The 26,649-nt window shown below is 32.9% G+C and overlaps 2 protein-coding genes across 2 annotated transcripts in view; one reads left to right on the forward strand and one right to left on the reverse strand.

Annotated features, from left to right (window-relative positions):
• Positions 1–3,185, reverse strand: part of LOC127734069 (serine incorporator 5-like) — a 37,697-nt gene extending 34,512 nt beyond the window's left edge. Inside the window, exon 1 of the mRNA XM_052243695.1 lies at positions 3,085–3,185. Within this exon, the coding sequence (XP_052099655.1) occupies positions 3,085–3,108 (24 nt within the window). The 5' untranslated portion in view covers positions 3,109–3,185. The remainder of the gene's footprint in view (positions 1–3,084) is intronic.
• Positions 3,186–3,414: 229 nt separating this feature from the next.
• On the forward strand, positions 3,415–24,337 carry LOC127734071 (serine/threonine-protein kinase RIO2-like). Its single transcript, XM_052243697.1, has 10 exons — positions 3,415–3,522; positions 6,564–6,708; positions 8,671–8,784; positions 9,392–9,446; positions 12,456–12,576; positions 13,129–13,217; positions 14,742–14,933; positions 15,637–15,729; positions 19,136–19,208; positions 23,678–24,337. The coding sequence occupies exons 1-10, from the start codon at positions 3,457–3,459 to the stop codon at positions 24,278–24,280; spliced, it is 1,551 nt and encodes a 516-aa protein (XP_052099657.1). The 5' UTR covers positions 3,415–3,456; the 3' UTR covers positions 24,281–24,337.
• Positions 24,338–26,649: the final 2,312 nt, after the last annotated feature.

A 26,649-nucleotide genomic window follows, 5' to 3' on the forward strand; every position in this document is an offset into this window, starting at 1 on the left:
AATGATTATGGCCCACATTGATATGAAAAACAAGTATATGGAGTATATAGTGACCATAGAAGAAAATTGGCCGATGTTTTGTACTCAATATATGATACGTAACAGGGTACTTACTACATGTCATTCATCACACAACCTGTTTTGGGTGCTTTGGATATTATTTATGGGGGTTTATGGTCCAAATTTGTGACACAAAGTCATTAAATAAATAAAACATCCACGGTTGTCGAATCACTGAAATTTTTGAAGTACCGCAGTTTGCGTTTGTTTTTTTACCCTCTAATTACTCGTAACCTGAATATTACAGGCTCTTCCCGTAATCAATAACTCGTACTTGCAGGGTAACTTGGTCATCGTAGACCGACTTAATTATTCTGATTAAACTTCTCGAAGAAATACAAAACCTTGTCAATATTTTGCAACAGGAAATTGAGTATGAAACAAAATTATTGGCAAATTTAACAGTAACGAGTCAAGGGTATAACTCTATAGGGTTATTACAGAAAAATAACATACATTTGTTATTGTGGACTAAAAAATCTAAAAACATACATTTGTTATTGTGGACTAAAAAATCCAAAAACATACATGTATGTATGCTACATGTTTCAAAGGGGCAATATACATCCTTTGTTTTGTTAAAATGTATACAAGTTCTATTGATATTATTATTGTCTTTATGTCATGTATGTATACTAAACTATAGAAAGATATAACAGTTCATAGTTTGACAACCATGCTTAGTATACCTATGTTATTACAGAACAAATATGCCTGTAATAACTAAAGGGTGTTATTACAGCTTCTCTACCTCACTTCAAAGCCTTTGCTCAGACATATATCATGCTTAATCACAATGTATTTTAATTTATTGTAAGAAATAATGATCAGAGCATGTAATGAGGTTCTGCGCAAGCTTCCAAGCAATTCCCAAGTGTCTCATATAATAAGTTACATGCCTGTAATAACTAAGCCTTGTTATTACAGCTTAGTTTATCACTTAAAAGCCTTGTCTCATTGATTTGCCATGGTTGATAAAAAATGTATTAATTTAATTGGAAAATTAGTTATCAAGGCTATGTATTAAGTTAATGCACAAAGTAACAAGAATTCCCAAGAGCCCACTAGAAATTTAAATATTTATGATTTATTTAACGAATAACAAACATATGTTACTACAGATTAAGATAAATCAAGAAATAAAGAGTAGACAACTCATGAAAGTATCTGTAATAACACATGTATGATATTTTCTCTAATAACCCTGTAGAGTTATACCCTTGACTGGTTACGGAAATGAACAAAATCCGGAAATTGGAAAGTTTTAATAATAAAAAAAAAGGCAGTGTCTGCAGGTACACGCATGCGGGTACGAATAGTCAAATTGCCATTCATAGGCTACTCGTACCCACATCCGGTTTTATAATAAAATGCCATCGGATCGGGAATGAAACGTGAAATAAATACGGAATTTGTCGCAATTAGTGAATAAATTGATTAAAACTACTCAGAATTTTTATAAATATTTATATATAGGTAAGTGAACAGTTGTTCTCAGTTAATAAATATTCTTAAAATGGAAGAGAGTGATATATATGTGGGGAGACATCTCAAAGTTATCATGAATTGGAACAATTTGTTCAGACCTATCAGTCGATTAATTTTATATAATTGTATAACAAGAAACTCGGAGTCAATTGCAGCTGCAGAGAAAAGAAGAACTGGAAACACAAAAATTATTTCTGATAAAACAAAGGCCGATGCCAATAATCTTCTAGATGCTTCGTTAATAAATAACAAAATATTTGACGAAAATGTAAACCTTCAGCACATCAAAAAATATTTTACCTTTGAAGCGCGGAAGCAACTGAAAATTCGGATCAACGAAAGAAGAGAATCATGCGAATGGATATGTATCAAATGTCAAAAAAAAAACTACACGATCAGGACTCTTTGGCCTGTGATTATTGTTTGGACTGGCAACATTTGAAATGTGCAGGGTTGAAATATGTGCCAAAAAAATCATATTGGATACGTAAAATTTGTTCCAAATCTTAATTAGCTACATGAATATTTTATATTAATTGGTTTAATTTGACATTATTACTTGCTTCTTTAATTTTTATATAGACACCCAAGCTTTAATTTTAGTCGTTTAAGATATTTTAAAATTTCAGTTTCTGTTTTACATTTTACTAAAAGATTATTTTTAAATCTCATATGGGTATTTTTCAAAATCAGTAAAATTTTATTCTTTAAATTTGCATTTACATTTTATAACAGTATTAATTTTTATCATGTTCTTCTTTTACAGGGACTGTACAGTTTCATTTTCCATCAGTGTGCATTTAATTTGCAATGTTTATTATGTATCATTATCTAATAAATACAATTTGAAAATATTATTTTTCATACTCTTCAGTGTCTTCACTCATTCTACACGAAATCCCCATATTATCGATAGTTTCAGTATATATTTCACGTTTCATTCCCGATCCGATGGCATTTTATTATAAAACCGGATGTGGGTACGCGTAGCCTATGAATGGCAATTTGACTATTCGTACCCGCATGCGGGTACGCGCAGACACTGCCAAAAAAAAATAGGGGTGGGACGTTTTCAGATGGGCGGGCAGGGATGAAAATCAATCAATTAATTTTAATTGGCCTAAGTGGGGCGATTTGGTAGGCTCAAATTAAGGGGGATTAAACTATTTTTCATAAGTGGGGCGAGTTGGTAGAAAGTAAAGCGAGTTGGTCTGGGGCAATTTGGCAATGGGGAGAGTTAAAGGCGGCGCATAAAGTCATTATGACATTAAAGAGCAAGCCTTTTACAAAAAAAATACACTGCTTTGTTTATATTTTGTCATTTTTTTTCATTGGAAGCCTTCTCTTTTTTATAAACATTGACACTTTTTTCTTCCCATTCATTGCCCATAATTTCTATTATCATTGATAGAACGTCTAGTGCCTGTGCCTGTGGACATATAAATGAAAGTGACTGATTCACAAAGTCAAAGACAAAGTGTATGCAATGATGAATTATTCCTCGATACCATAAAATACAATGTTCTTGTAAAATACCTGGGAGGAACAACACCCTCCCATTTAGAGTATGGGCAACAAATGCACTAATCAGCGAATGGATGGATATAAATTTAAATAGATTCAAAATGTCAACATAGGAATGATCGATGAAGTGTTGATTCAAATCTAAGATTAGGACAAGGAATTTTAATAGTTCTACTTTTTAAATCGTTGTATAGAACAATATTTATATGTGAATACATAACATAAATGTATATATATATTGATATAATTAAAATTTGAAGTAATCCTATTAAAAAAATCCAAGTGTTTTGTATTTGTGAGAACATATAGCAACCCATACTTTACTCCAATCTCGACTACCGGAAGTTGCATGTGCGCTCCTAGAAAACCTAAAAAAGAGCAAGAATGGGAAAACTAAACGTTTCCATGTTAAGATATCTAACAAAAGAGGATTTTCGAGTGTTAACTGCGGTAAACAATTTAAATCACCCACCGTAAGCTGTTTGGTCATAAAGGGATGAGGTGGCACTGGGGGCAGATTTGTCAAATTTCACTGCATTGTTATTTAATTAGTAAATGTAATTTATAAAAATTTGCCCAGCCTTCATCTGTACCACAGGCACTTGTTTCTATCCCAGTGATCTGGAAGGATTTTTTCTCTATGGGCCCAGGGCCCCCAAAAAATAAATTCAATGGGCCATTTTTAGAATTAATGGGCCATGTTGTCAAATGAGTGGGCCATTCGTTTACAATAAAAAAAAATAAAAAAGTGTATATTTCACTGTACTTACAAGTATGATCCTAATTAATATCATGGATATTGTTCCTGTGATTTTGTAATTTCAATTTCAATGAATATACAATAACTTCTTCCAGACCGGGCAATATCTACGATAACCTTTATTTACAATGTTAAAACTGGTACTGTTCCCTTGAATTGTTCATGTTCATGTTTTTTTTTCCATTAAATTTGGGTCTTCGTCGCTACCATACTTACTCCAAACGTTCCGTATTAGAGGACGTTTCTGGCATTTCCTCTGCACTTGTATTATTATTACTTCATCACGATGACAAGAATAACAGTAGAGAGCAACGTTAATTGATAAGACACAACAACAATTCGATGAAGGCATGTTTACAAAATGTCAAAACGAGCCAAAGACCAAAAAAATTGACAAAGACAGTTAAGGCCCTTTTATGGAGACAAATACTATGCTATTCATAAAAAGGCTTTTGGATTTTTCAATCGAAATAATAGCAAGCTTACTTAAAAGATTATAATTAGAGAAGAATTCTCGCCTGTACTAGCCAATTTTCACAAATTTAAAGTTGTTTATAAAAAATTATATCATGAATGATGGTTAATTACGTTTTTTGGGTAATCAGTCATACCGCATGTTGCTATTATTACCATAGGAAAACACCCGAGATGTCCCAAAATTATATAGGTGCTCCTATCATTGGAGTAAACACTACACAGTTGTGTACTCACATATGGCGACACGAAATACGATCGGAAATCCATTTGACGATATCTCAACGTTTCAAAACGAAGTGAAAAATATCATGCGCCACGCGGGCGCTTACATTTGTCACTCTATGCTCCATTTCTGGTCGATAAGCGCAATTGGCGCAAGGCGCACGTCCTTCCCGATCACTGTATCCATGGGAAGGTTAGTCTTCTCATGGATAAATTTGTTTCTATCCATGGGAAGGTCAACTATTCATAATGATAGGATGGGGGGGGGGGGGGAGTAAAAAAAAAAATTTTTTTGGGGGGTCAATTTTTTTTCCTCAAGATTTAAGAAATTGTCAATTTTTCAAAGAAACAAATTGGGGGTCACAATTTATTTTGCTAATTCTTTGTATATAGTCTGAAGTTACTAAGTATTGCGCAACAGCATAGTGTATTGCACAACAGCAAGAAATCTTCAATTGAATATAAATTCAAATCATACAACCAATTTCAAGTTCTTTGACTACATTTATTCTGTGTCAGAAACCTATAATGTGTCAAATATTTAATTACAATCCAAATTCAGACCTGTATCAATCTTAAATATTGTGTCCATTTTTGCCCTAACTGTTGGACCTCTGTGGTCGTATCCAGCTGTGCTCGGCGAAACAGTTTATTGTTGATTGAATCAGTCAACAAAATGGTTCATCGTTGTATCACTTTCAATGTTGACATTATTTTCCTTTTAATGGCTGAACACAACTTATAGATGCGTAACCAATCTCTAGCTAACGAGTTAAATTGAAGGTCACATGAATACGGATTCAATGAGGTCAAATTATTCACTTGCAAGTGAATAAGTCTTCAGCTATGTTTCTTAGCTTATTTTGACAAAATTGAACTAAACTGACTGCTAAAAGCGAATTATTATTTCCCTATTTCACTTTCATTAATGATTGAAAAAAAATTATCATATTTTAATTTTTTTTATATCTCGTAGCTAATGCTCCTTTAATACTATAACCAACATGACAGCCCAAATGTTACATCACGTCGCAAATGCGTAAGGTTAATCAATTTTAATATAATGCGATTACCACAGTCACTATAAAAAATCCAGGGGAGAACACTGTAATTTTAAAACATGTTAAAGTATTTCTATTTTAGTTTCAACGTATGCATTTTACTATCAAATTGCATACAGGCGAGACATATCTCTGTGTCAACAGTTTATTATAGATTAAGATATAAACTTAATGCAATGACATTAAAAAATGTTCCATACATCATTTTTTTGTTGCATATATAGATATAAAAAATAATATACAGATATTTTTACTACCGGTACTGTAAATGCTTTAAAATTTAAACTAATGTATTGGATGCCCTTTAAAAAACTTTTAAACTGAATTTCATATTCTTTTTAAACTTGTGACAATAAAGTAATAAGGGAATAAACCTTTTCCATCCTTGAATTTTTAGCACCACCTTTGGATTTTCAGCATTACTCTGAATTTTCTCTGCATTTACCTTTTATTTTGAGATAAAATGAGATAAATTTTGGAATAATTTTTAATCAGTATTATTTTGAAAGACTATAAATAAGTTTTTAATTTTGTTGTCATAATACATACATACATGTCATAATACATACATACATGTATGTATACACACAATGACATTCATGTGTATAGATTTTTTGAGAGTATCACAAATGGTATTACATGTAATATAATTATTAATATTTTTCACCAGTCAAAAAAACAAGTTGAAATATGAGCTATTGCTACAAATGATACTCCTACTTTAAACATTCCGTAAAAGCTCTGATTTGAAGATCTTGAGAAAAATGTGACGAAAATTTCAAACTTAGCCATTTATACTGTTTGTTTAAAGATATATCAGTAAACAGGTAGTTCACAAGTGATGTTATATCCGAGACTTCCAAAAGTCTTCCATTAATGCCTCCTTAACATTTAAGATATAAGCAGTGACAAGCACAGGCAAGGTTCTTTATCTTTTCTGATTTGGAAGAAATTTCTATTTCTTTTTGCAGGTTGAAATGGGATTAAAGAATCATGAGATTGTACCAACTCCACTGATTGCTTCGATTGCACATCTACATGGAGGAGGCTGTCATAAAGTATTGAGAGAATTATGTAAACATAGGCTGGTGGCTTATGAACATGCTGGTAGAAAAGGTAGGAAAATATATACAGTGAAGGGTTATCGGAAGCTGTAGTTAAACTTTGTTATTTGAAATATATATATATATATATATATATAGAGTCTATAAGAATCTACCAACCAGTAAACTTAATAGGTATTGGATCATCAAAATTGACAATACTACACAAACAGGGAAAATTATATGAGTCTAAAAGATTGTGTAACAATACCAATAAATAGATGGAAAACAAAACACTAAAAAGTGTTGAATATCATTGCACAAAGATGGAAAAACTGAACAGATGATATAAATTATACAATAATTGCAAATATTTCGGCTCAACAAATGGCCTTCCTCAGTGTTAAAAGTTTTAACAATACTGATATATAATGTATAAGGTGTAAACATAGATCAGTAATAATACAGGTAAGTTTTGGTCGATTGATTTTAATCCAAAATCCTGAATATCATAGTATAAACATTAGACTGTAAATTAAATTATTTCTTTCTATTGATTCCATCTGGATGGAGGACACCCAGTGTTTTTATCCAAAACTTCTCCCGATTCTCTCTTTGCCTATTTTGTCATGTACAATCCTGTTCGATCACAAGGATCTTCATGTGATCAAAATCTTTCAGATTGTGATCTGGTTACCTGAAGTGTTGGCTGACAGGAATATACGGTTTTTTTGTGAGGTCACTCCTGTGGCCATTAAGGCGTTTGTGAAATGGCTGCATAGATTCACCAACATATTAGAGACCACATATAGGACACTCAAGAACGTAAATCATGTTTGAGCTTTTGCAGTTGACATTGCAGAAGATCTTGTATGTCTTTTCTGTGGTCTTACTGTGAAATGTTGATGAATGCTGCAATTGGTTGCAACATTTGCAGCGCTTATCCCCACAAGGCTGGCAATTACCTACAGTATGGTTAGGTTTGGAAAGGTCAGCACGGACAAGTATATTTCTCAGGTTGTTTGAAGGCAATCATGGGAGGCTCAGGAAAGATTTTGGATAACTTAGAATGTTTCTCGATTGCTGTCCAATGATCACGAATGGTCTTGAAACTATTTCTCAGGCATGGATGGTAGGTGAGCACACATGGGATTCTTTTACTTTTCTGTTTTTCTTTGTAAGATAGCAGACTGCTTCTGGGGATGGATTCCGCTTTTCGAAAACTATTTTTGATGTTTTTGTGTTTATATCCCCTTCTTTTCAAATGTATATATATATATAAACAAGTCTAAATTGAAAACAACGTTCAAACTTATGATTGCCTTGGATAAAAACCGCAATTTTTATAAGTGTGCATGCAAAACAAATTTCTTGGTAGAGGAGTCTAAATACAGCACAAACAACATTTTCCAAAAGACCTAAAAAGTGAAAAAAGTACATTTTAACAAAACTCATTTGACTAGCGGGTCAAACAACAGATATTCTTAAACCCTGCTGACTGCCAATATATATATATATGTATCATGTATATAATCAAAATCTCTCAAATTGAGGTAAAGAAATACTCTTTAAAATAATCCGGGTCTTTTGACCGGTTATGCACATGCAAATTCATATATTCATGATAGTCTTGTTTTCATCATCTTTTTAGTTACCATTATTGTTGTACTGATATTTCAAAAGATGTTAATCTTTGTTGCATTATGGAAAAAAATATATAAAAGGAAGAAATTAATGTTTTATTGTAAGAAGTATATTAAAGATAAAAATGATTTCTAGCTTTTTTACTGATAGTGTATTTGAAATGTAAGATTAAAAATAAATATTGAGAAATAAAGGTGTTGTAGGGTAAAATTGTAATGAATAGACTAGGAAAAAGCCAGAGGTTACCAAATATTATAGAAAAATTACTTGAAGGGTGAACATCCTGAAAACCCACTTTTATATCAATAGAAAACGAGGCTCAAAATACAGTCCTGTACATGCATGAAATATTTGAAAATGATTGAATTATAAATGTCTTTGTATTTTTCAGCTGAAGGTTACAGACTTACAATAGCTGGATATGACTATTTAGCATTGAAGGCACTTGCCAGCAGAGAGACTGTATATTCCCTTGGCAATCAGATTGGTGTTGGCAAAGAATCAGGTTAGAATAAGATACGTTATCTTCAATGTACATGTACAATATACTTTGGTACAAAATTTGAACATGAAAAAAAAGTTCTTGTGAAGCAGTAATGATATTGACTGCACATATTTGTCACTATTGTTTAAAAAGAAGTCAGATTCTGGACTAGAAAGAAGAAATTTCCTGCTTGTCAGGTCCATGGTGAATTTTGGGCCATCTCATCATGTCTAAAAATGTCTCTTACCTGTCAAACTTGAAAAAAAAATTTAACCTGCTATTTCGATTTTTGATCCAAGTTTAAAAATCAGGGCTATTGATTTTTTTTTGTGGAACTTGTGCCTATTTGATATATGAATAGTATTGAAAAGTCAAATCGTAAGTGCTATCACACCTATAGTTCTCATCTGAGTCTGTTAGGGAAAAAATTGCATGAAATAGGGACCAAACAGCAAAAAATCAATGTTGGGCCTGAGCATATGGCTTAGGGAGAAAATTTTAAATGATACGAAAATTAGAGGTAGAAATTTTAATGTTTTGAATTTGATAATTTGGAGTAAAATTTTGCTACTAAACTCAGTTCATCTTTTGTTCTATAGTTATGATTGTTTTTTTTTTTATTTTACAGATATTTACATTGTAGCAGACAGTGAGGATCATCAGTATGCAGCTAAATTTCACAGGTATTTTGTTTATATGTAATGACTTACTGTCACATGTATTAGTTTACCTCATTGAAACTAAGGAAGACTGAATATGTTTTGCTTGTACATCTGATTTCCTGTTTCCTCCCCAAGGGTTATCACCAGCCCAATAGTCAGCACTTCTCTGTTGACATGAATTATCATTGATATGGTCATAATTATAAATTAATTGTTTACACAGCTTTGAATTTTTTGAAATATTAAGGATTTTCTACCCCAATAACAGAATACTATAGCTTTATTAAAGCAAAAAATTTCAGAATTTTGGGCCCTTAATGCTCTTTAACTTCGTACTGTTTGACATTTTTGATACTTTTGAAGACGAAACGCTCGTCTGGCGTCCAAAGTTGAAAGCCTGGTATCTGTAATGGGTTTATTTACAATCACTTGGTCGATGCCACTGCTGGTGGAGGTTCCCTCCTTAAGGGTATCACCAGCCCAGTAGTCAGCACTTCTGTGTTGACATGAATTATCATTGATATGGTCATAATTTTAAATTAACTGTTTACAAAACTTTGAATTTTTCAAAATCCTAAGGATTTTCTACCTCATGAATAGATTACCTTAGCTGTATTTTGGAAAAACCTTTCGAAATTTTGGGTCTTCAATGCTCATCAATTTCTGACTTTATTTGGCCTTTTTAACTTTTTTGGTCGGAGTGTCACTGATAAGTCTTTTGTAGACGAAACAGGCATCTGGCGTACAAAATTATAAGCCTGGTATCTATGATGAGTTTATTTACTTGTACATCTGATTCCCTGTTCATCCTTACCCATGTAACTGGGTGAGACTGAATACCCTTTGCTTGTACATCTGATTCCCAGTTACCTTTATGTTGTATACCAAAGCAATCCTCAGTTGAGGAACCTATGGAGCTTCCCAGTTAGTCTCCAAATGACAGAAAAGGGTTGCCTTCTTCTAGTGGGGTTGTTGTGATAAAGTTAAAAAGACTCTCTACTTTTCTAGCTGCAATCAAAAGTTTTGGTTTCCATTCCTGACCATTTGTAGTCACATTTTTGTCGAGCCTTCGACTTTTGTCGAAAAAGCGAGACATAGCGATCCTACATTCCTTCGTCGTTGCAGCGGCCGCGTCCACAAATATTCACTCTGTGGTTAAAGTTTTTGAAATTTTAATAACTTTCTTAAACTATCATTGATTTCTACCAAACTTGGACAGAAGCTTGTTTATGATCATAAGATAGTATCCAGAAGTAAATTTGGTAAAAAAAAAATTCCTGTTTTTCCATATTTTACTTATAAATGGACTTACATGTAGTTTTTCTGCCAGTTAACATTACATTCACTCTGTGGTTAAAGTTTTTAAAATTTTAATAACTTTCTCCAACTATCCTGGATTTCTACCAAACTTGGGCAGAAGCTTGTTTATGATCATAAGATAGTATCCAGAAGTAAATTTAAAAAAAAAAATCCTATTTTTCTGTATTTTACTTATAAATGGACTTAGTTTTTCTGCCAGGAAACATTGCATTCACTCTGTGGTTAAAGTTTTTAAAATTTTAATAACTTTCTTAAACTATCCTGGATTAGTACCAAACATGGACAGAAGTTTGTTTATGATCAAAAGCTGGTATGTAGAAGGAAATTTTTATTAAAATTTTGTACTTGTTTATCCATATTTTACTTATAAATGGACTAAGTTTTTATACGACCGCAAAAAAATTTTGCAGTCGTATATTGGTATGACGTTGGCGTCGTCGTCCGAAGACACATTGGTTTTCACACTCTAACTTTAGTTTAAGTGAATGGATCTCTATGAAATTTTACCATAAGGTTCAATACCACAAAAGGAAGGTTGGGATTGATTTTGGGGGTTATGGTACCAACAGTTAAGGAATTAGGGCCCAAAAAGGGGCCAAAAATAAGCATTTTTGTAACTTCCAGACATAACTTGTGTGTGAGTGTATGGATCTCTCTGACATTGTACCACAAGGTTCCATATCACAAAGGGAATGCTGGGATTGATTTTGGGGGTAATTGCCTCAAAATTTTAGGAATTGGGGGCAAAAAAAGGGGCAGAAAACAATTCTAGTTTCACGACAATTACTTGTGTGTAAGTGTATGGATCTTTTTGAAATTGTACTACAAGGTTCCATATCACAAAGGAAAAGCTGGAATTGAGTTTGGGGGTAATTGCCTCCATATTTTAGGAATAAGGGGCCAAAAAGGGGCCAAAAATAAGCATTTTTCTAGTTTCCAGACAATAACTTGTGTTTAAGTGTATGGATCTCTCTGAAATTGTACTGCAAGGTACCATACCACAAAGGGAAGGCTGGGATTGATTTTGGGGGTAATTGCCTCAAAAATTTAGGAATTAGGGGCCATAAAGGGGCAAAAAAACAAGCATTTTTCTAGTTTCAGGACAATAACTTGTGTGTAAGTGTATGGATCTTTATGAAATTGTACTACAAGGTTCCGTATCACAAAGGGAAAGCTGGGTTTGAGTTTGGGGGTAATTGCCCTTAACTTTTAGGAATTTGGGGCCAAAAAACAAGCATTTTTCTAGTTTCCAGACAATAACTTGTGGTCAAGTGTATGGATCTCTCTGAAATTGTACTGCAAGGTACCATACCACAAAGGGAAGGCTGGGATTGAGTTTGGGGGTGATGAATCATAAGGGGGTTCAAAAAATTTGGGGGGGGGATTCTGATTTATATATAAAAGCAAATAATAATGATATGGTTTGAATAGGTAAATTAAAAAATTTTAAGTTCTTAGATCACATTCATTCTGTGTCAGAAACCTATGCTGTGTCAAATATTTAATTACAATCCAAATTCAGTGCTGTATCAAGCTTGAATGTTGTGTCCATACTTGCCCCAACTGTTCTGGGGTCGACCTCTGCGGTCGTATCAAGCTGCGCCCCAGCGGAGCATTTTATTTAATATAACTGGTATTTTAAATTTCAAAATGTTTACTAGATGATAGGCCACCACCAATTAACCAGTCCAATGTCATATATTTAATTAGATTGGGAAGGACTTCATTTAGACAGTTAAAGAACAAGAGAGATTACCATAAACATAGGAACAAAGCATCATGGTTATACCTCTCCAGGCTGGCAGCCATGAAAGAGTTTGCATACATGAAGGTAATATTATATCATTTGTAATTAATCAAACTAATTTACTGTGGATTCATTTATTTTCCTGGGTAGGCGCTACCTATTTATGTGGATTCAGGAAAAATTGTATTTCCATGGATAGTTGATTTTGTGGTTTTGCCAAAGTTTCTTTGTTGAACATTTAAATTTGTGGTTCCTCTACCCACAAAATCTACAAATTTTGTATCCCATGAATGATAAAGAACCCACAGTATATGTAAATGGATTTTGGGATTAATTTTTACTTTATACTATTATCAGCAATATTCAGAGTATTTATGTATAAATATCTTATTGATGGATATATATTTAAAAAATAATTTTCATTTAATTTGGACATCAAAGGGGAAAAACTATAAATGCCCTTGTTAGTAGATAGACCTTGTTACCCTTTATTGACAAACATATTTAAATTGTTTTTAAGTTATTAACTTTTTCCATAACAGAATATTTCATAACTTCTAAATCTTTAGAATATGCTTAAATGTATTTATTGAAATGAAGTTTATAGTGCATATAATTATTCATTGTTTTTTTTAGGCTTTATATGACAGAAAATTTCCAGTACCAAAACCAATAGATTTCAACAGACATACTGTTATAATGGAGTTACTGAGTGGACATCCCATGTAAGTTTTAAATTGTCTTTGAATTGATGAAAATTGAACAAATCTAGAGAATTGTATGCGATTAAAAGGCAACATTTGAAGTGGTTATCAAAGAATATTAAATAGAAATGCTTAGATTAACATGGCCTGCAGGGCTCACACTACTTCAGAATCATAGGGAGAAGTGACTTCTCTTTTTGAAACTGATAGGGAGAAGTGGTGAGATTTGAAAGAGAAGTGCTCCTTCGCGCGCTGCGCTACAATGTTTTGATTTTACTATAGCATACAGGGTCATATATTAATAATGTTCTTTTTATATTGTTCAATTCATATCTGAGTATACAATTAAATTAACAGTTCAAATTCAAAGTTGTTTAAGTTTAGGTTCTTGTGAGAAACTACCAACTAAATATCTAGCACTAAAAAGAATTTTTTTTATGTCAAAAAGGTAAAGAAGTTATAAAATATGAATTACAATTCAATTAAAAACTTGTTTATCATGTTTATAAAATTCAGTGTTTCTCATCAAAAGATATATACAAAGTTAAGCTGGGCCATAATATATTGATATTAGTGGTTAAGCAACATTAATCAATATTTTGAAACAATCCATATAATTATATAGAATTATATACATTAATCAATTAGATCTAACCAAAAGTCTCTTAATGCGAGTGGAATGCGTAATTTTTCCTTTTGGGTTCAATATTCTTCAGTCAGCTGTTCCATTCATGCATCGTAGTGATTATTGTAAAAATACGGATTTCCGTCATAGCTGGTCCGGTTCCGATCCGTAGTTAGATAACGGTTAATGGCGGACGAAGAAAATTTACAAAAATAAACGATGTTTGATAAGCTATTTGGAAAGGAATATGACGTTTTTAATGCAATAAATGGATCAAACATTTACTGGAGGCAACTTTTATCACTTTCAAATGAAGTAACAAACTTATTTTGCTGCCGAAAGTTAGATTGATGTACACTCTCTGAGTAACAAGTACCGGAAGTGCATGCAGTGATATAAAGTTGTCTTTTTATTAAATAATCTACAACACACGGTAAATTCAATGCTTAAACCTCGTTTCTTAAGAAAATGAATCGTTTATGTATGCATTTCTTTAATAATCAATAAAAAATTGATGTTCTATCAACTTGGTAAAAATTGAAAATGTCCGATGACGAAAGCGACTGAAAGCGAGTATCGTCAACAACAGGGCAACTTGTTTTCACTTTTGAGGGTCGGGCAAAGCGAAGTGACGGACGGGAAAGCGACTTCTTCGCCCTAGTCGCCTGGTAGCGTGAGCCCTGGCCTGATAGAGCCATCTCTGTATTCTTATGTACAATATTTAACCCTATGTACAGAAATATGCTAATTCTATCATTGATCACAATTATCTTAGCTGATCCCTATTTCAGATCTTCATCCCTTTGCTCAACTAGCTGATGGAATGATAACGATTGTAATCAAGCTTATAATATTTCTGTATTGTATGATTGGCAGTCTAGGATATTATTTTATAACTAAACAACTATCTGTCATGACAGGTGTCAAGTAAGAGAATTAGGAGATCCAGCCCAGGTGTACAGTGACTCTATGGAACTAATTGTACGATTAGGGAATTGTGGTGTCATACATGGGGACTTTAATGAGTTTAACCTGATGGTTGATGATGACGGGAATTTAACAATGTACGATTTCCCACAGATGATATCTACATCGCATGCTAATGCAGAATGGTAGGTTTTATTAGGCTGAAACATAAAATCCTCCATAGTATCTTGATAGTTTCATCAACTTGCAGAAAGCTTTCAGTCAATAGGCAGCTTATCTGGGAAGTATTCTTGACTTGGGTTGGGTTTTTTTTATACAGTAAAAAAGAAATTGTAATGTCTATTATTATCTTTAAGATATATGCATAAAACAAATTCAAATATCATGCATATATGTTTTGTTCTGATAATAATTAACAAATAACTGGATATTGCTCGTCAATATTCAACAAAACTTTTTTCTTTGTAAGATTCAATTTAATATGTTTTACACCACTATATATACATTTTACATTTTACAATTTCAATTTTCATTTCTAATAATTTCATCAAAGGAGCAAACATTAATACCTAAAGTAAACAATTGACCTTCAGCAAGAAACTAGCCCTTTTGCATATAGTTAGATCCAATACACATAGCTATATGTTCAAATGACTTTAACAAGTCTTGAACCCCTACATCAGTGATCATAGGCTGAGGTGACTTACACAAACAGATTTCACATACTATGAAGTCCACTTGACCTCCATCAAGATATTTTGGTACATCATTGTACCTATATTTCTAATCAAGGCAAGAAGAAGATAGCCAAATTTATCAGCACTTCCAATTACAGCATATTGATATATGATACACTATGTCATGTCTAATAGTATATTAATTTGATAGGTACTTCAATAGAGATGTAACTTGTATCAGAGAATTCTTTATAAGAAGATTCAATTATGAAAGTGAACTGTATCCTAGTTTTTCTGATATAAAGTAAGTTGTAGTTATGAGTAAATAAAGATATGTGTAAACATTAGGGGACAAAAACCCCACAACACAAATAAACAAAGACACTAACTACAAATCAGCATACAGTCTTCAGTGATAGACAATTATTTATCAAATACCATCTTCTTATACCAAGAATATCTTAGAAAGTAAGCAAAGAAAATTAAATGTAAAATTGATAAAAAAAACTTCTGAAAAAAGGGAATTTTTTTCATGTAAAATATGAAACAATTTCTGTATTCTACTAATGACCTCCAAATTAAATTAATTGAGTGTTGTTCAGTGTGATTAAAACTCCACAATTGAGTAGTTTACTTTATTAGATGTAGTGAGAACAATCTGGGTTCTGTTTATGCAGGGCAGTATTTTTTAATTTGTTGTGTCAATTTAAATTGAAATTTCTTGAAGGTATTGTTTTATTATTCTTTCTCTCCCAATAAGATAATTTGAATGCAAAAAAGGATTCAGTTATGACCTTAATTGAAGAAAAAAATGTTGCTTGATCATCAATATACTTGACAAAGTAAATATTTTTAGGCAGTTAAGCTGCCTTATGCTAGCACCTTAGATTTGTGTTCTTCCTAACGAATGCTGAAAAAAGTGCCATTGTTGTAATCTTGCAGGCTAATATGTTATTTATAACTAATTGGACATTTTTTTCATTCTTTTAATTCTGGAATACAAAAAATATGACCAGAATAACCTTAAATGATCGTCGAACGACGCATAATATTTGAAGTTGCACATAGGAAATAGTGCTCAATAGAAATCCGTACGTAGTTTATTATCCCCTGTGCTTTTGGCTAAGATGGCAAAGAACAATTGTATGAAATATTTCATCGCCGAAAATCTGTAATTACAAGTCGTTTATATTTCCCAAATGGCAAAATGCGCAGGAATATTGTTCATGTACACCAAATCTCTATGATAGAGGGAATAAAGTTATATATAGTACACATGTAGTCTAAGTTGGCGGTAATTTTAACTTACACGAAACGTAAGTTCGTTTGATTCTGATGATATAAAGTCCGATTAAGCGAAAGTACTCTTAATCATGATATTCTTTTAGTTTAAGAAGATTGTGATTATTTAATTGATTTCAATTAAATGTATGCACATTTAAATTCCTTTCTTTTATTAAATTATTCCCGTTTATCACTGAACTTGTTGTTTTCATGAATGAAAAACCGGAAATCGACGTAATCAATGTCGACCAATCAGGTCGATGTTTTAAGAAATGCGGAATAACTCGTCCCAGAGACAAGTCGGACCGAGTCCACTCGGACCGTCTAAGAAAACAACTCGGACCCCTTGTCAGATTAACTTAGGGTTTCATAAAATGTAAGACTAACATGTCCAGCGGAGTCATCAATCTTTCGTTTGTGCATTGGGAACTATTTAGGGGTATTTTGAGGGGCCTAAAGAAGGGAGGGGTTTACTGTAGAACCCTATGGGGTTTTATTTTCAAATGACTATTTATACTCGAAAACAGTAAGTGATAGACACGCGTGGTCTTCAGTAATGAGAACAGGACAATGAAACAAATCAAATAAAATATAGGGTGAGTCCCTGGGGGTCATCCCACCCCCCTTCAATTTGAAAATGTTCTTTTATCTTGTAAACGGTCGCGATCCCCACCCCTAAACCATATATATACTTGTATGGGACAATAAAACAAATCAAATGAAAATTTGGGGGAATCCCTGGCGTCACCCCACCCCCTTCTGTTTCAGAACTTGTAAACGGTCGATATCCCCACCCCTAAACCATATATATTCATGTATGGGACAATATAACAAATTAAATGAAATATAGGGGAGTCCCTGGGGTCACCCCACCCCCTCCTGTTTGAGAACTTGGAAACGGTCGAGATCCCAAACCCTAAACCATATATATTAATATATGGGACAATATAACAAATCAAATGAAATATAGGGGAGTCCCTGGGGTCACCCTAGCCCCTCCTGTTTGAGAACTTGGAAACGGTCGAGATCTCCACCCCTAAACCATATATATTAATGTATGGGACAATATAACAAATCAAATGAAATATAGGGGGAGTCCCTGGGGTCACCCCACCCCCTATTGTTTGAGAACTTGTAAACGGTTGAAATCCCCACTCCTAAACCATATATATTCATGTATGGGACAATATAACAAATCAAATGAAATATAGGGGAGTCCCTGGGGTCAACCCACCCCCTCCTGTTTGAGAACTTGTAAACGGTCCCCACTCCTAAACCATATTTATTCCTGTTTGTCATTTCAAAATAATTTGAATGATATACAGGGTCAATCTCCTAGGCGTCACATTATGTGACATATGCATATCACTTTACTAGACCAAACCAATGTGTACTGGACTTTGCCCAATGTCAGGCGACCAGGGGAATGACGAATTATGGGAGCTTTGTTTGGGAGACTTCGTAACAGCATCCTGTTACAATTATTTCTTGTTTATTAAAAAATTTTATTGATGCAAAAAATGAGTCTAGGTAAATTGAATTTACTTTAATTATTTTTTGAATTATTTCTGGGCCTATAAAAATTTTCATTTATGGCTCATTTTAAAGAAAACATATAAATCTTTCAAGCAGTGTAAAGTCCAAGAATGTTTGACCAATTGTTTTATTTGACCGGAGAACCTGAGATCACCCCCAGTTTTTGGTGGGGTTCGTGTTGCTTAGTCTTCAGTTTTCTATGTTGTGTCATCTGTACTATTATTTGTCTGTTTGTCTTTTTATTTTTGGCCATGGCGTTGTCAGTTTGTTTTCGATCTATGAGTTTGACTGTCCCTCTGGTATCTTTCGTCCCTCTTTTATAATCACCTGTCATTTTATTCCAAACTTGGTATGGAGTGATATCACGGACTTGGGGTGAAGGTGGGGGTCATTTACATTTACTATGGTCAGGGCAGTCAGACCTCACCTTTGATCCCTGTAGTAGTAAACATTTGTCTGATTTGTGTCTCATAACTTTTGTACTGTAGAACCCAAACTCAGTGTTCCTTCCAGGGAAGCAAGTCCATTCAGACAATTACGTCAACTTGTACCACTAAAAGTCAACTGTTACCAACGTTAACTACCAACTAGAACACCTGCAATCATTGCGAACTTGTTTCACTGCAGACTCACCATTAAAAATATACATTGATATATGCGTTGCTTTAGAAAACCTTGATAAAATATTAATTAATTTGCCTTAATAATCAATTCATTAAATAAACATAAATGTACAATATACGAATGTTTAATGTTTGTTCTTTCAAATCTGAAAAAAAAATTTGAAGCAACACTGCCACAGTTTTCATAATTGCGTTTGCCTTGGTTTTTGGTTAACTGCCTGCAGCGCTTACAGTGCTTTGATTATTATTTAATCTACCTAATTTCAGACGTACAGATGATTTGGATGTAGAAGTTGCAGCTAGTGGATATACTAAAGATCTAGCTGAGTCATTTAATGAGGTAAAGTTTAGTGATCTTCTTATGTTGAGGGTATAAAGGTGTCTTTACCTATTAATATTATGTTATTATTCGAATGACTATTTAAAATGGTTGGATGGTCTCTAACAATCAGTTCTATTTTACTTTGCGATATGTTTAAGACAGATCATACAATGTGGGGCCTTTATTTGGAAAGCTTGGTTTTTAAGTGTTTGTGCCCTAAAGAGTGTTTTGGCATCTGTTGTCGTTCATTACTTTCTTACAGTTTCATCTTCTCCATTAAAAATACTGGGTAAACTTAGCAAGATATTTATGGAAGGTCCTTGAAAAAACTAGGTCACTTTAAAATTTCTTGTTCTGTTATAACTATAAAGCCAAATAAAAATGATATAAAAGGCAATCCCCTACAAACATTTATCATTTCATAGGGTGGCATATATGATGGTAGTGGTTCCACATATGTTCCCATTGAACATGTAGCCACATAGGGCTCAAATTGAAGTTTTTATGCCCCCGCCGTAGTGGAGGGGGCATTAAGTTGTACCCTTGTCCGTCTGTACATCCGTACGTACGTCCCAAAATTGGTTTCCGTTCTCTAACTTGAGTTTGCCTCAACCAAATGTTATGAAACTTATACACAATGCTTATTACCACAAAACACAGATCAAGTTCGATTTTTGGTGGCATCACTTTAACCATTCTAGAGTTATGCCCCTTTACAAATGAAAAAATTGCTAAATTTTTTGTTTCCGTTCTCTAACTTGAGTTTGCCTCAACCAAATGTTATGAAACTTATACACAATGCTTATTACCACAAAACACAGTTCAAATTTGAATTTTGGTGGCGTCACTTTAACCATTCTAGAGTTATGCCCCTTTACAAATGGAAAAATTGCTAAATTTTTTGTTTCCATTCTCTTACTTCAGTTTGCCTCAACCAAATGTTTTTAAACTTATACACAATACTTTATTACCACAAAACACAGATCAAGTTTGAAATTTGGTGGCGTCACTTTTACCGTTCTAGAGTTATGCCCCTTTATATATGGAAAAAATTGCTGAATTTTTCGTTTCTGTTCTTTAACTTTAGTTTGCCTCAACCAAATGTTTTGAAACTTATACACAATGCTTATAACCACAAATCACAGATCAAGTTTGAATTTTGGTGGTGTCACTTTTGCCGTTCTAGTTATGCCCCTCTACAAATGGAAAAGTTGCTGAAGTTTTCGTTCTCTTACTTTAGTTTGACTCAACCAAATGTTAGAAAACATATACACAATGGTTATTACCACAAAAATCAGATCAAGTACAAATTTGGGTAGCGTCACTTTTACAGTTCTTGAGTTATATCCCTTTATAACATTATATGCAAGCGGGGGCACCATCTGTGTCCCATGGACACATTCCCCATTTATTTTTAAATTGCATTCTATAGGAATAATGACCATGAGACCCAGTACAGTAATTCACCATTTGTAAATGTTGGAGCCAGTTGTGAGATGCTTGGTCAGGGGACCCTCTAGATTATTCTTGTAAAAAAAAAGTGGAATCTACAGAAATTTAAAGTTTCTCATAAATAACAATGTAACAAAATAGATTAATACAGAAAATCAAGAATAAAGGATGAATGATTTAATTTGTCTCTCATTGTTTCTGAACATTGGGTCTGAAAACAAGATTTGTTGGTTGTTCAATTGGTATTCACTGAAAATTTAAGAAATATAACTATTAAACTAAGAATTGTCTAACTGCAAAATATATGGGGATAAAAGTGTTTCTAGTTCAGAAATATGGACCAAGATTTGAACAAAAGTAGGAAAACATAGTAATTCAACAACTCCATTATTGTCATTTCAAAAACACCTGTACCAGTCAAGTTTCAATTATATGTTGCCATTTAGATATGTATACTAGCCTAGAAAATTTAGCCTTGATAACAGAAAGGTCAGTTTACACCATTAAACAATAGGAGTAGATTAATTTAGCTTCGTGCCGTTTACCTTGTCCAAAATTTAGGTCACTCTATTGCTATTGTGATATTGTTAAAGTCAAAAGAACCATATGTTCTGACCCATACTTAAACTTGAAAAGTTTATGCATGTTGAGTTACTTGTTCAAAATCTGTGAATGTTGAATTATTTTGGGTCATTTCAGGCCTTTTTAAATTGCATTTTACATTACGTTTTGTGATATAAGAAAATACTATCTGTCTGTCTGTTATAGAAATAGACTATGCTTGACATGTTTTCTATTACACTCTCTTGTTCACACCAAAATCTGATTGAGAATTATTTAGTTGAAAAATATTTCAAATGAGATCTTAAATTCTTTCTATCTTAAGGTTCAAATAACAAATGAACAAAATATATATTTTAAAATTGAATGCATTTTGTTTTTCAGAAAAATAAAATCTTTTTTTGGATTTTGAAGAGCATTTTTTTTTTTTTATCATATTAATAGATGATGGTAAAATAAACAAACACCTGAGTTACTTTTGGTACTGTCCACTCAGTTACACCCTTTAGATCACCTGGTGTTGTATAGATTTCTATTCTCCATATCAAATAATAAAATACAAAACAATTAATATTGTTACCTGAGAGGGGGCATCTCAAATATTTTACCCAATTTAGTTTATTTTAACACCTTCTGCAGAAATGAAAAAATGCCCATAAAATCCCCCAAAAAAGAAGATTTTATCTTGCTGTAACACAAAATTCTATTTACTTTTACATATCTTGTGGATGCTAAGAGTAATCGTTAAGCCTTAAAGAGTGACAACTTTATGAACCTTACAGGATTTTTTCCTAAGAAAATACTTTTCTTGTTTAAAATTTGGAGGAAATTTTTTTTGGCACAAAAACATTTGTTCACTTATAAGACATTTTTTTTACCATACAACTTTTTTTCAAAATTTTGGATCAGTCAAAAATTACTTTAAAATTAAGAATGGAAACAGGGAATGTGTCAAAGAGACAACAACTTGACCCAAGAGCAAAAAACATCCAAAGGCCATCAATGGGTCTTCAACACAGCAAGAAAATCCCGCACCCGAAGACGGGCTTCAGCTGGCACCTTAATAATAATGTATACTGGTTCAGCCAAAATGGATGTCACACTAAACTCTAAAACATATAAATGAAACAAAATTAAAAAAACATACAAGGCTAACAAAAGCCAGAGGTTCCTGACTTGGGACAGGCATAAAGATGTGGTGGGGTTAAACATGTTTTGTGAGATCTCAACCCTCCCCCTATACCTCTTAGCCAATGTGGAATAAACAAACACACAGCAATAAGCACAGTAAACCTCAGTTAAAAAGAAGTTTGAATCTGGTGTTAGAATAGGTAACAGAAGAAAATTACAATAATCAACATAAATTAACCAAGTACAACTAGCAGTTACTTACATGCTAACTCCAGGCCTCAAGTAAACTGATTGACAGATTATGTCTTCATTATATGAAAATCAAGCACAATCCCTCCCGTTAGGGGTTTAGTATCATACCATCATAAAATATACGAGAAGAAGATAACCGGTATCATGCCAACAACTGGATTTAGAATAAATGTGTTTATTTCTGGCGATGCAAAGACCCTATGAGCGAATCAATATTAATTTTAAAAGATGTCATCTTTAATGACCTGACAACAGTATTGTAACTATATCCCTTCTGAATAAATCTGTTTAAAGGTTTGGTTAGCTTTTGATGTGAATGACGATATTTTTGTGCTTTGTATAGAATATTTTCATAAAAGATGGGATATGAAATACCTGAACGTATAAGGTGTCTTCACGTTGATTTATATTTACAAATGATGTCCTTGTACCGATAATAAAATTTAGTGAATGTTTTGACAAGTTTGTGATATTGAAAACCCTGGTGTAATAATTTTTCAGTAATACATAGATTTCTTTCGTTAAAATCAAATACTTTGTTACATACACTAGGGAATCGAACAAGTTGAGATATATAAACATCATAAGATGGTCCCAAGGGAATGTCACCATCTAAAAATGGATATTTAACAATAGGAAATGAAAAATCATCTCTTTTATTGTAAATTTTAGTAAGCTTCCCATTAAAGATATAGATATTTAGGCTACCTTTGTACTATGATTACACAATTTAGTGTCACTTTTACTCAGTCAGTCATGGAATAACAGTGCTTTGTCCTTTTTTTCAACAAGGTAAATGGCATGAAGCCAAATTAATCAAATCCTATTGTATGAAAGGGATAAACTGACCTTTCAATTCTCAAGGCAAAATATCTATTTTCTAGGCTAATATACCTATTTAAATGGCTACGTAAAATTGAAATTTGACTGGTACAGGTATTTTAGAAATGACTATAATAATTGACATTGTCTCTTTTATGAAGATTAATTTGGTATGTAAAGAAATAGTTCTATTATTTATAATGCCAAAATTAGGCACGGCAAAATAATGTTGTTTTGTTCTAAAGTATAATTCTATTTTCTTTTTTCAGGCTGCAGAAGAACTTAATATTTTAAAAGGACCTGAGGAGGAAAATTCAGCAGAAACAAAAGAAAATTCAGAGGAAGCATGTGGTGATGATGAAAGTGAAGATTGCAATTCAGAAGGCAGTGATTGTCATGAAAAGGACGATTCTGATTTACAATTAGAGGACAAAATTAATAGCTTAGAAAAATTAGACAGTACATCACCTAATAAAGTCAAACCTGATAAATTTGAAGTTATTTTGGACAAAGATGGTGACAGATTAAAAGAAAATATTTCAGGGGGTGAGAGTAATGATGAACTTGAAGATTTAAGTGTATCTAACAGAGAATATAAGCCTTTTAGAAATGAAGAAAGCATGGAACACATCAATGAACATTTAACTACACATCAACGTCAAAGAAATTCAGACAGTATGTCAAGTAATATTTCTTCTGTTATGGCTCCAGATCTTGTCAAACAAAAGGTTAAAAGACAGATTAAATCTGCTAAACACAGACAGGAAGCTAGGAGGATTAGAAAAAGTGGTGAAGCATCGTTAGTCACCAGAAAAAAGAGAGATACACAAAATGACATTGAACAGAGCATGGGTGCTGTCTGGGGAATGTGAACTATTGTAATAAATTGAAAAATGAAAAAATAGAAAAATAAATTGTATAAAACTATACTTCAATTTCATTATATCATTCAGTAGTATATATTTCTCTGCATGAGGCAGTGCTAAAAGAATTGTTGAAATTGATCTATATTTTTATGCTGCCTCCGCAGCGGAGGGTACATTAAGTGTTACCCTTGTCCTTCTGTACATCTGTCCGTCCCAAAATTAGTTTCCGTTCTCTAACTTTAGCTTCCCTCAACCAAATGTTATGAAACTTATACACAATGCTTATTACCACAAAACACAGATCAAGTTTGAATTTGGGTGGCATCACTTTCACCATTCTTGAGTTATGTCCCTTTATAACATAATATGCAAGCAGGGGCATCATATGTGTCCCATGGACACATTCTCCATTTATTTTATCTCATTATTTACAAGCTTAAGGCATTAACTTTTAAAGTAAAACAGAAATCAAAGTATTGTTCATGTGATATTTATAGCTCACCTGCCCTGGTCTGAAATGTGACCATAATCATCATTTTGTATCCATTATTGATAGGTTTACTTTTTAAAAAATCTTCACTTGAATCACTAGTATTTTTGAAAACAAACATGAACATTATCCTCTAAAAGAAGTGTAGTATTGCACCATCTAGTTTATTTGGTAAATATCTGTTTTCTGCAATTTTCCATGGCAAAATGGAGCTTTATGATGTCATTGGTTTTTAGTCCCCTGCTGACGAAGTCGAAGGAGACTTTAGGTTTGCACTCTGTCTGTCTGTCTGTCTGTCTGTCTGTCTGTCCGTCCATCAGTCCAGCAAATCAGTTTCCCACACTTTTTTCCTTCGTGCTTGAAGATATTGATTTGATATTTGGTGTATTGTTTTATCATGACAAGTTACAGATCAAGTTCAAATTTTGTTCCGGTCTGACGATTTTGTGTAGACTTACAGTCCTTGAACTTAGAAAATTCACTCAAATAATCAGTTTTCCGCACTTTTTTATGCACCGCCGTAGCGTAGGTTTTTTTTTTCTTTATATTTATTAAATAAATATTGTATTCTTGCTTGGTTCCAAATATAAAGTCAATTCTTCAAATAATGAAAACGAAATTAGCATTGGATTATCCGTCAGGACATTGTCAGGACATTAAAAGTTTAACCCTTGTCGGTCTGTACGTCCGTCCGTCCCAAAGTTGGTTTCTGTTCTCTAACTTTTAATTGCCTCAACCAAATGGTATGAAACTTGTACACAATGCTTATTACCACAAATTACAGATCAAGTTTGAATTTTGGTGGCGTCACTTTAACCGTTCTAGAGTTATGTCCTTTACAAATGGAAAAATGCTGAATTTTTCGTTTCCGTTCTCTAACTTAAGTTTGCCTCTACCAAATGCTATGAAACTTATACACAAGGCTTATTATCACAAAATACAGATCAAGTTTGAATTTTGGGGGGTCACTTTTATTGTTCTAGAGTTATGCCCCTTTACAAATGGAAAAAAATGCTAAATTTTTTGTTTCAGTTCTCTAACTTTAGTTTGCCTCAACCAAATGCTATAAAAAAAAAATTGTCATGCTTGAAGATATTGATTTGATGATTGGTATATAGTTTTATCATGACAAGTTACAGATCAAGTTCAAATTTTGTTCCGGTCTAATGATTTTGTGCAGAGTTATGGTCCTTGGTCTTGGAAAATTCACTCAAATAATCAGTTTTCCTCACTTTTTTTAGTCATACTTGAAGATCTTGATTTGATGATTGGTATATAGTTTTATCATGACAAGTTACAGATCAAGTTTGAATTTTGTTCCGGTCTGATGATTTTGTGCAGAGTTATTGTCCTTGGACTTAGAAAATTCACTCAAATAATCAATTTTTCACATTTTTTTTCGTCATGCTTGAAGATATTGACTTGATATTTGTTATATAGTTTACACCATGACAAGTTATAGATCAAGTTAGCATTTTGGTCCAGTACAATGAATTTTCAACCGGTAGGGGACTATGTATTGCCAGGCAATACTCACAGAATGCTTGTTTTAATAGTTACTACAGGTATTTTCAGACAAAGCAATATCTAAGCTTGATTTAGAGTAAACTGTTTGTAAAGCTGTGAAGGCGAGACTTAGGTGTGCTGTTTTAGGCAGTTTGCATAGTTTACCAGTTAAAGTTTCTGATTATGTCAGTTTAAGGGGAACTACTTATAATAAATAGTAGATATGTGGTATGCCATTGCATTAGCATTGGCATATCTCATTTCCACAGAGATTATTTGGCCTTGAACCTTCCGTCATGGTTCATTGACTTTGGATGTTTTTCGTAGATTAAATGTAAAATGTTTTGTCATTTTTATACGACCGCAAAATAATTTTTGG

Source organism: Mytilus californianus, unplaced genomic scaffold (assembly GCF_021869535.1).
Source record: "Mytilus californianus isolate M0D057914Y unplaced genomic scaffold, xbMytCali1.0.p SCAF_3, whole genome shotgun sequence".
Classification (NCBI taxonomy): Eukaryota; Metazoa; Mollusca; class Bivalvia; order Mytilida; family Mytilidae; genus Mytilus; species Mytilus californianus.